At 47.8% G+C, this 11019-nt stretch overlaps 1 protein-coding gene across 2 annotated transcripts in view; it reads right to left on the bottom strand.

Annotated features, from left to right (window-relative positions):
- MGST2 (microsomal glutathione S-transferase 2) overlaps window positions 1–11019 on the bottom strand; it is a 33911-nt gene that overhangs the window by 19677 nt on the left and 3215 nt on the right. Inside the window, exon 2 of one of the 2 annotated variants that reach the window (XM_008057543.2) lies at window positions 2062–2161. The exons of the other annotated variant lie outside the window; for it this stretch is intronic. Coding sequence (XP_008055734.1) covers window positions 2062–2161 — 100 coding nt within the window. The remainder of the gene's footprint in view (window positions 1–2061; window positions 2162–11019) is intronic. 2 annotated transcript variants of the gene reach the window in all.

Below are 11019 nucleotides of genomic sequence, written 5' to 3' on the forward strand. Positions count from 1 at the left end.
GCAGCGGGACCTCATCTCTACAATAAAATAAAATAAAATAAATCAGCCGGGCGTGGTAGCGCATGCCTATAATTCCGGCTACTCGGAAGGCTGAGGCGGAAGGATCGCCGGGGCCCAGCAGGCGAGGCTGCAGTGGCCGGGAGCGGCCACTGCACTCCAGTCTGGGCGACTGAGTGAGACTCCAACTCAAAAAAAGAAAAAAAAAAAAGTAGATATTAATTTTGAAGTGTGGGACATACTGGCACCAAACGAATACTTTCCACTTGACATAACCATAAGGACCAAAAGACCATGTAAATGGGAATGACTTCTCACCCAATGTTATTCAAAACCAAGTGTGCATACCTCTGAAAATTATCTTGTGTATACCAGCGGTATTCACCCACACTGTCAAGCCTAGGTATGAGTCCACAAAATCCTCCTTGGAACAAGTAGACAATCAAGAGACCAATGTTGTCATCCAAGGACCATGACTTGCCAACATTGATTCAAGGTGTAATAAAAAGCCTCAGCTGTGCACAGTGTGGCGTATGCCTATAATCCCAGCACTTTGGGAGGCAGAGGTGGGAGGATTGCTTAAGCTCAGAAGTTCGAGACCAGCCTAGGCATTAGTCTGAGACCTTGTCTCTACAAAAAATACAAAAATTAGCCAGTTGTGGTGGTGTGTGCCTGTAGTTCCAGCCACTTGGGAGGCTGAGGTGGAAGGATCGCTTGAGCCCAGTAGGCTGAGGTTGCAGTGAGCCGGAACTGTAACCACTGCACTCCAGCGTGGGTAACAGAGTGAAACCCTGTCTCAAAGCAAACAAAAAAAAAGGTAATAAGAAGACTGACTAGTCCAATCATCATGAAAGAATGCAAATGCCCTCATTTAAAATTTTTTCGCAAGAAAAACATCAGGCCCAGATTATTTTAAGGTAACTTCTACGCAACTTTGAAGGAACACACTCTTCCAACCTCATTAAAATTCTCTGAAAAAATAGAACAGGATGCTTCATCCAGCTCATCTGAGACTAGTATAATCTTGATACCAAAATGAGACAAGAACCACGAAAGAAAGGAAGCGAGTAGGCCAGCCTCGCTGCGAGGCATAAGTGAAAGATTCCAAAATATCAACAGAAGATTCCACGATGTGTCAATAATGACACGTGAAATGTTCTTTACAGGACTCAGTTGGGGAAATGAACGTAAAGGAAGCCCTTGCGGCTCGCAGCTGGCAAATTCATGGTGTTTGTGGCGGAACATTCTGTGTGGGTTTGAAAAAGCAAGGAGCACGAGATGATCAAAAACACTGCGAATCTGTGTTGTCCAGGCTGGTCTTGAACCCATGGACTCGGGCAATCCTCTCGCCTTGGCCTCCCAAGGTGCTGGGATTACGGGCGTGAGCCATCACGCTGGGCCAGAAACAAACTCTTTAATGTATTAAAATGTGTAAATAAGCCGGGCTTGGTGGCTCAGCCTGTAATCCCGCGCCTTTGGGAGGCTGAAGTGAGTGGATTGCCTGAGCCCGCGGGTTCGAGACCCGCCTGGGCAGCGAGACCTCATCTCTACAATAAATCAAAAAATCAGCCAGGCATGGTAGTACGCTCCTGTAGTTCCAGCTACTTGGAAGGCTGAGGCGGAAGGATCGCTGGAGCCCAGCAGGTCGAGGCTGCGGTGGCCAGGAGCGGCCACTGCACTCCAGTCTGGGCGACAGAGTGAGACTCCAACTAAAAAAAAAAGGAAGAAAAGAAAAAATAGGAAACTCTAGCATAACCAACCCAACCGAGGGTACTGGGGGTCTCACCAGGATGAGGGGTCTCTTGACCAAGTTGCCATGTGTGAGAGACCCAGCAGTCCCCTCCCAAGACCTCATCCTTTTCTGTAAATACACCCATGTGTGTTACAGCTGGGCATCGACGCCATGCACTGGGCCCTCCAAGCTGCACAGATCACACAAAGGGTCTTGGCTATGAGGAGTGGGTTTTCGTAACTGGAGACGGCAGATGAACTTGGGGCCTTCTCACCTGCTCCCCACTAGTCAGGAACTGTGTATCTGTGAAGAGCGGGAGAAGGGGTACTCACTGTGCACGAAACACTCTCTCAAACTCTGGCGACCCAGTAACCGCAGGGGGTGTCACTTTGTGTTTCAGTCTTGCCCTTCCGACTTGCAAAGCAAAATAATCTGCAAGTAAAGGGGAATGTTGTGTTGAAGATGTGGTACATTGGCCGGGGCGTGGTGGCTCAGCCTGACATCCCAGCACTTTGGGAGGCTGAGGCGAGGGGATTGCCTGAGGCTGCGGAGTTCGAGACCAGCCTGGGCAACTTGGCGAGACCTCCGTCTCTATAAGAAATCAAAAAATTAGTAGCGCACGTCTGTAGTTCCGGTTACTCGGAAGGCTGAGGTGGAAGGATCGCCTGAGCCCAGCAGGTCTACGCCGGGGTGGCCGTGAGTGTGCCACTGCACTCCAGCCTGGGCGACAGAGTGAGACTCCAACTCAAAAAAAAAAAAAAAAAAAAAAGAAAGAAAGAAAAAAAAGAAAAGATAGGAAATTCTGGCCGGTGGCTCAGTCTGTCATCCCAGCACTTTGGGAAGTCGAGGCGAGAGGACTGCCTGAGCCCAGGGGTTCAAGACCAGCCCGGTCACATCATCAGGTGCATGCTACCACACCTGGCTAATTTTTGATTTATTGGAGAGACTAGGACCCGCCAAGTTGGCCGGGCTGGTCTTGAACCCCTGGGTCCAGGCAATCCTCTCACCTCGGGCTCCCAAAGTGCTGGGATGATAGACTGAGCCACCGAACCCGACCTTTTAAGTTTTAAATAAATAAATAAATAACTTCACCTGCTTGCAGCCTACTTGGGTAGTAAATCCTTATTTGTACCCCACAACTCTATAATAAATACATAAATTATAAAATAAATACACAAATGAATAAAAGGCAGACAGACAGCCGAGGATACAAGAGCCATTGGAACTCTCTTACACTGTTGGTGGAAATACAAAAGGGTCCAACACTCTGGAAAACAGTTTGGAAGGAATTTTTTCGTTAGGCATACATCAATCACATGACTCAGTCATTTAATTCATATTTACCCAAGAGAAATGAAATCACATGTTCATACAAAGATTTGTCCACAAATGTTCACAGTAGCATTATCTGTAATAGCCAAAAACTTAGAACAACTTTGTGAAAGTTGATTTTGTATGTCAACTTGGCTGGGCTGCAGTGTCCAGTTATTTGGTCAAACACCAGCCTCAGAGTGCTGTGAAGGTATTTTTTAGATGTGATTAACATTTAAAAGAGTAGACTTTGAGTTATATGGGTCACTTTCCATAATGTGGGTGGACCTCATCCAATTAGGTGAAGGCCTTAAAAGCTAACACAGAGGTCCCCCGCAGAGGAAGGAATTCTCCCTCTGGACTACACCGTAATATCAACTGTTGCCAGAACTCCCAGCCTGTCCTACAGATTTCAGATTTGCAAGCCCCCACAATCGTGCCAGCCAACTCCTCAAAATAAATCTATGCGTGTGTGTCTGTGTGTGTGTGTGTGTGTGTGTGTGTTTCGTGTGTGTCTGTGTCTGTGTGTATTGATTCTGTTTCTGTGGAGAACCTTGACTCATACAAATGTTCGTCAACAAATGAGTGGAAGCCGGGCTCGGTGGCTCAGCCTGTCATCCCGTGCTTTGGGAGGCCGAGGTGAGTGGATTGCCTGAGCCCGCGGGTTCGAGACCCGCCTGGGCAACTTGGCGAGACCTCATCTCTACAATAAATCTCAAAATTAACTGGGTGTGGTAGTGCACGCCTGTAGTTCCAGCCACTGGAAAGCTGAGGCGGAAGGATGGCCGGAGCCCAGCAGGTGGAGGCTGCGGTGGCCGGGAGCGGCCACTGCACTCCCGTCTGGGCGACCGAGTGAGACTCCCACTCAAAAAAAAACAAGTGAGGGGATAAACTAGTCACGATAGAGTTCTACAACGGGATACCATCCGCAGTCAAAGACGCACAGATGACACGACTGAATCTCAAAATAATTGTGCTGGATGAAAGTAAGGATTTTAAAAAGGAACACCACGGTATAATTGCATGTAAACACGTGTCTCAGAAACGCAAATGAATCGATAGTAGCGTAAAGCAGTCGGTGGCTGCTTGGAGATAAGGAGAAGGGCAGGATGGAGAAGCACAAGAAAACGTGTGGGGGTGCTGGCTCCCTGCCTCAGTTTCCCTGGGAGAAAATGACGTGGCTCTTTTCTTCTTCTTCATCTGTGCTAGACTGTCAGCCCTGATGCCCAGGATGGCCTTCATCTGGCGATGAGTCCTGTGGACTTCCTTCACTATCAGACCCACGCTGTCTTCTTGGCGAGTTTCTGAGCCCTCAGCAGTTCTGGCTTCCCATCTCAGCTCCCCCCTTTCACCTGTGAGGCGGGAGCCCCAAACCTGAGAGGGCTTGTGCTCAGCGTTAACCTGTTTCCAAAGAAGCCACCTGGAGGTCCAGCAGGGAAAGACACTGGTTTACTAGCCACGGAGGGCGGCCGGTCAGTGAAGAATCCGCGCCCTGGGACAGTTCAGCAAGCAGTTGTATGATCAAGCAAGTTAATTATCGCATTGCTGCTGGGCACGGTGGCTCAAGCCTGTCATCCCAGCACTTTGGGAGGCCGAGGTGAGAGGATTGCCTGAGTCTAGGGGTTTGAGACCAGCCTGGGCAACATGGCGAGACCTGGCCTCTACAATAAATCAAAAAATCAGCCAGGTGTGGTGGCGCATGCCTATGGTTACAGCTACTTGGAAGGCTGAGACAGGAGGATCGCCTGAGCCCAGCAGGTAGAGGCTGCGGTGGGTGTGAACGTATGTACCACTGCACTCCAGCCTGGGCAGCAGAGTTGAGACTCCGACTCAAGAAAAAAAATTATCCACACTGCTATATGGTGTTTACCATGGCCTTGATTAAGGGTGATGCCTACACTGCTTTCAGCCTCACTTGATCACCTATATCCCTGACCCGTTACTGGGATTACACACACCCTTCACAGACCAGCGTTGGCCACAGGCCACTCCCTGAGGGAAGAGCAAAGAGTCTATGACCGGACAGTACCTTCCATAACCCCATATTTAACTTCTGGCATCCATTATTTCTCTTCAGACTGTTTCTTCCGGTTTCAGTTCCTCACCGGTTGTCTCCAACACTATTTCGCTGTCTTGCTTATTTTAGTGCCTCAACATTCATTTCCGACTAGCTACTATTTTAAAAGTGGTTTCCTTTTAAAATTCCACACCCAAGTTTGTAGCTTCAGTCTCTCCATGTGTTGGAGTATTAAGGACAATGTGTTTCCTCCTGAAACAAGATACTATCTCCCCTCTGACGAGAAGCCAGTCAATATTGATCCTGACTTACCAAGGGCTCTCAAAGTCTGCTTCCTCCCTGCCCTCAATCCTCTTCCGCTACAGAGAAACTGTTTTTTAAGGATTTTAAAAGCTATAGCTGGGATGGGCGTGGTGGCCCAAGCCTGTAATCCCAGCACTTTGGGGGATTGCCGGAGTCCACAGGTTTGAGAACAGCCTGGGCAACTTCATGAGAGCTCATCTCTACCATAAATGAAAAAGTTAGCCGGACGTGGGAGTGTGCACCTGTAGTTCCAGCCACTTGGAAGGCTGAGGTGAAGGATCGCCAGAGCCCAGCAGGTTGATGCTGGGGTGGCCATGAGCGTGCCACTGCACTCCAGCCTGGGCGACAGAGTGAGACTTCAATTAAAAATAAAAAATAAAAAAAGCCGTAGCTGATTACAGCAAGTCCCTACACATGAGCCTTCACGTTGCAAACTTTCAATGATGCTAGTATGCGTTTGCACATCCAATTACATAGGTCAGTTCACATGTCTGGCGTTCATTGTCACGTATTTGCATCCTCTTTAAGTGGATGTGTTTTGTGTACTTTACTGCACATGACTGTGTGGAGTGCAGGAGCACAGCATCTTTATTTCAAGCCCAGGATGTCCAGAAGTAAGCATAAAAGCAGTGATGATGTAGCCGGCACTGTATAACCGATTGTGAGTTGGGTACCCAGGCTGACTTTGTTGGACTTACGAACAAATTGGACTTAGGAATGCGCTCTTGGAAAGGATCTTATTCGTATGTAGGGGACTCCCTGTGTCTGAAGTGTGTCAGCGTTTAGGATTGCAGTCTCCCGAACTGTTATCGTCTGGCTGCTAACCCTCAATACCAAAAATCGAGAGGCAGGAAACTGGTGGAAAAAAGTTTATTTCTGAATTCAAATCTAGGGAGCAGAGCTGGGCTTCTGGTCTTTCTAAAACGATTCTACTCACCCTTCAAGTTTTACAGAACGTCTTTTTGTTTGTTTGTTTGTTTGTTTTTTGAGTTGGAGTCTCACTCTGTCACCCAGACTGAAGTGCAGTGGCCGCTCCCGGCCACCGCAGCCTCGACCTGCTGGGCTCCGGCGATCCTTCCGCCTCAGCCTTCCGAGTAGCCAGAATTACAGGCATGCGCTACCACGCCCGGCTGATTTTTTTATTTTATTGTAGAGATGAGGTCTCGCCTGCCCAGGCAGGTTTCGAACCCACGGGTTCAGGCAATCCACTCACCTCAGCCTCCCAAAGGCACGGGATTACAGGCTGAGCCGCTGAGCCACCGAGCCCGGCACTACAGAACGTTTTTATAAGTTCAGTGTTGTTGGTACCTATACACTAACCATATAACTAGCAGAACATTGTGCAGAACTTAAGTTAACCAGGGCACCTGCATAATGAACGTTTGTACACCTAACCCTGAGTTGTATCCCATGTCTTTAAAAAAAGAAGAAGAAAAGAACTTAAGTTAGAGCCGCATTTTGTCAATTATGACATTCGGGATCTGCATTTCCTGGCACCAGTTACCAGAGATATCTTAGTTTCTTATCCGTAACACCCAGCAGAAGAGTTAATAAAGCTTGCCATAGAGTAAAGAGAGTTAATGGGGCCTAAAACATCATACATCACGACATGTCGTGATACGCAAAAGTTATGCAAATCACAAGACTTGTGATTACCTTGATGCTATATGATTCAAACCTGTGGCTACTAAGAACAGGAAGTCGGTGGGGATTTACAGCTCTCAGTTAATCAGGCACAGTCCGCAGGGAAGTTAAGGATTCTTTGAAGTTACTTACTGGGAGTGCCTAGGAGATGCGGGAAGCACTTTTTATTTTATTTTATTTATCTTATTTTATTTGTCAGAGTCTCACTCCATCACCCAGGCTGGAGTGCAGTGGCATGCTCACAGCCACCGCAGTGCCAACCTGCTGGGTTCCGGCGATCCTTCCACCTCTGCCTTCCAAGTAGCGAACCACAGAAGTGTACTACCACATCTGGCTAATTTTTTTATTTATTGTAGAGACGAGAGCTCACCAAGTTGCTGGTCTCAAACCCCCTGGGCTCAGGCAATCCTCTCACCTCGGCCTCCCAAAGTGCTGGGATGACAGACTTGAGCCACCACACCCGGCCGGCACAACTTTTATTAACTCTCCAGAAAATAGATACGTACAGGACCACTTGAACCCTGCCATGCCCTTCTCTAGGGGTTGGGGCCATATGGACAGACAATAGCAGGTCTCCATATTAAAACTGCAGGCTGAGAGAATGGAGTAAGGATAAGGAAAGCATGGGGTGGGCACTGGCTCTTTCCCACCCTGGGCTGCAACCTTCCAGGGCAGCATCAATCTAGAGATGCCAACAGCTCGTGGGCCCAGCAAGCACCAAGAAAGGGATCTGTCCCTTTTTTTTTTTTTTTTTTTTTGAGTCAGAATCTCACTCCGTCGCCCAGGCTGGAGTGCAGTGGCACACTCACCGCCACCGCAGTCTCAATCTGCCGGGCTCCGGCGATCCTTCCGCCCCAACCTTCCAAGTAACCGGAACTACAGGCATGCACTACCATGCTCGGCTAGTTTTTATTTATTGCAGAGACGGGGTCTTACCAAGTTGCCCAGGCTGGTCTCGAACCCCTGGGCTCAGGCAATCCTCTCACCTCGGCCTCCCAAAGTGCTGGGATTACAGGCTTGAGTCACCACGCCTGGCTGGGATCTGTCTCCTGAGTGGGAAACGGGGACCTGGCCCTTCTGCAGGTCCCAGTTCTGTGACCACTACTTCCAATTTGCTTCGCACCCTTGGAGAAAACGCTCGGCATGTCTTCTTTTTTGCACCTGTTAGCTGGAAACGATGAGAGGTGCATGCTCCTAGATTTATGAGTTAGTAATGGCATACAAGCCTAGAGCTTCAAAATGAAGCTGAGACCGACTGAGTGAGAGTTCTGGACGGGCTGTCTTCATCTCTAGGCTAACAGCACCCTGTGGGCATCTGTCTGTGATACCAGCAAGTGTGAGGAAGGAGTTTCAGTAACTGGAAGAAGCACTTGAACACTCCTCACCCTCCTAACTCAACCCAAGAAGGAGGATTTGGGGGGCTTAACACCAGACCCAAGGGGTAAAAGCCCCTTTCTGTTATTTTAGGTCAGAGACTGCAGACAGACCATGGCTATCATTGGGACAGCATGATTAGATGGAAAAACTATTTCACCTCCTTTTTCTGGAGAGCTTCCATTTTACTTCCCTTCATATAAGTGGCTTAAAACCACTTGAGAACAATCTCCTTGTAAGTTATTGTCCCCTCGTGACACTTTTTCCTTTGTTTCTTCCTCTTCCCTCAGGGAGCGGCTTCTGGCCAAGGCTGGTCTCCGAAGAGTATGCATATTCCCAGTAACAGGTCATGGATGCAGGTGATAGAATTGTAGGTGTCACCCTTAATCAATGTCATTGCAAACACGTTGTAAAATTAATTGTAAAATCAATTAATTAATTGATTCATTAACTTGCCTGATTATAAAACTGCTTGCAAGGGCCGGGCGCAGTGGCTCAAGCCTGTAATCCCAACACTTTGGGAGGCTGAGGTGAGAGGGTTGCCTGAGCCCAGGAATTTGAGACCAGGCTGAGCAACATGGCAAGACTTCATCTCTACAATAAATCAAAAATTTGCCAGCTGTGGTGGCACACGCTTATAGTTCCAGTAACTTGGAAAGCTGAGGCAGAAGGATCTCCTGAGCCCAGCAGGTCAAGGCTGCGGTGGCTGTGGGTGTGCCACTGCACTCCTGCCTAGGCGACAGAGTAAGACTCCGACCCAAAAAAAATAAAAGATAAAAAAATTTGAAAAAACATAAAACTGCTTGTTGTACTGTCCTGAGGTGCAAATTCTTCACTGACAGGTCGCCATTGGTGCCTCTTGTAAGTTTTAGTAAACCCGTGTCTTTCCCTGCTGGACCTCCAACTGACTTCTTTAGAATAGATCAACATGACACGCAAGCACTCTCAGATATGAGGTTACCACGTTACACACCTTTTGCTCTGCCTGTCTTCCCTCTTTCCCTGGCTTTCTCCAGAGAGTGCATGTAATCCTGGGGAGACGCCCTCTTGCCCACAGAAACCTGAAAAACCGAATTCCGGGCCACGATGGGAAGGGAGGTGGAAACACCTCGTGATATCCCTCCCCTTTGGATTTCAGGCACAACCGACCAGCATTAAGGTTAAAACAGAGATCATGAGAATGACAAAACAGTCTTTCTGTGGCAGTAAGATACCAAACTGTACACAGGACATAAGACCATGCAAGGCAAGGGTTAAGCCACACTCTACAGGCCATAAAATCTCATTAACTGATATAGTGACCTAACTTTCCAGCCTGGCTCTGATACAGATAGCAAACCTGCTTATCTTTTTTCTTTTTCTTTTTTTTTTTTTTGAGTCAGAGTCTTACTCTGTCACCCAGGCTGGAGTGCAGCAGCTTGTTCACGGCCATTGCAGCCCTGACCTGCTGTGCTCAGGCAATCCTTCCACCTCAACCTTCCAAGTAGCTGCAACTACAGGAGTGCGTGACTGTGCCCGGCTAATTTTTTGATTTATTGTAGAGATGAGGTCTCGCCAAGTTGCCCAGGCTGGTCTTGAACCCCTGGGCTCAGGCAATCCTCTCACCTTGGCCTCCCAAAGTGCTGGGATTATAGGCGTGAGCCACCACACACAGCCACCTTTTACATGATTATCACTACTGATCAACAATATGTAGTAGTGAACAATGTTTTACTTTGTAATAGGCTCTGTTAACTCCCTACTCTATGGCAAGCTTGATCAACTCTTCAGTTTGGTGTCACCAATAACACTGTGAGCTACCTTTTAGTAGCTAGCACCAAGAAATGCAGATCATAACTGCTACTATTGACAAAATGTGGCTGTAGCTTAAGTTCAGTACGATGCTCTGTCAGCCACGTAGTCAATGTATAAGTACCAGAAACCTAAACTTATAAAAACAGACTGTGGAAACGAAGGGGTGAGCAGACCGGTTCCAGAAACACCAGGAGCCAGATTCTGTCTCCATGAATTCTGAATTCAGAAAGAAACTTCTTTCTGCCCGTTCCCTGCTTTTCAATTTATTGGCGTCAAGAGACAGCAGCCTAGTGTTTATTCAGACCATAACAGATCCATGAGTTTTGAGCTGTACCCCACCTGGCAACTGGTTCAATGGCACCTGTGGGTCAGGATGGGTCACTTCTGAAGCACATAAGTGCTTCTTTAGTTGGCAACTGAAAGGAGGGACCCCGAGAAACTTAGAATAAACTTAGCTCACATTTTGCCTCAGCATAACCATTTTTGCTTAGACTGACACGCTTTGAATTTAGCACAGGTTAGACGTAGATTGATAAATTTCCAATAGGCAGGTTTTAGGAAGCTCTCAGACATTTTTCTGCAGGCCAAACTGACAGTCTACCCCACCCCCTTGGCAAATCTCCATCATATGCATGACAAGGACAGCCCAACTTTCAATTCATAGTTTAGCATAATTCTAAGAAACTTTGAGTTTCCTTATAAGGTGAAGGTGGAAGGTCAAAGATCACCCTTTAGCTGACTGAAGCCATGGAAATGATAATAAGACCACCTTCTTTTTTTGTTTGTTTGTTTTGAGTTGGAGTCTCACTCTGTCACCCAGCCTCGACCTGCGGGGCTCTGGCGATCC

The sequence above is a fragment of the Carlito syrichta genome, unplaced genomic scaffold (assembly GCF_000164805.1).
Source record: "Carlito syrichta isolate Samal-C Ts95f unplaced genomic scaffold, Tarsius_syrichta-2.0.1 Scaffold303049, whole genome shotgun sequence".
Taxonomy (NCBI): domain Eukaryota; kingdom Metazoa; phylum Chordata; class Mammalia; order Primates; family Tarsiidae; genus Carlito; species Carlito syrichta.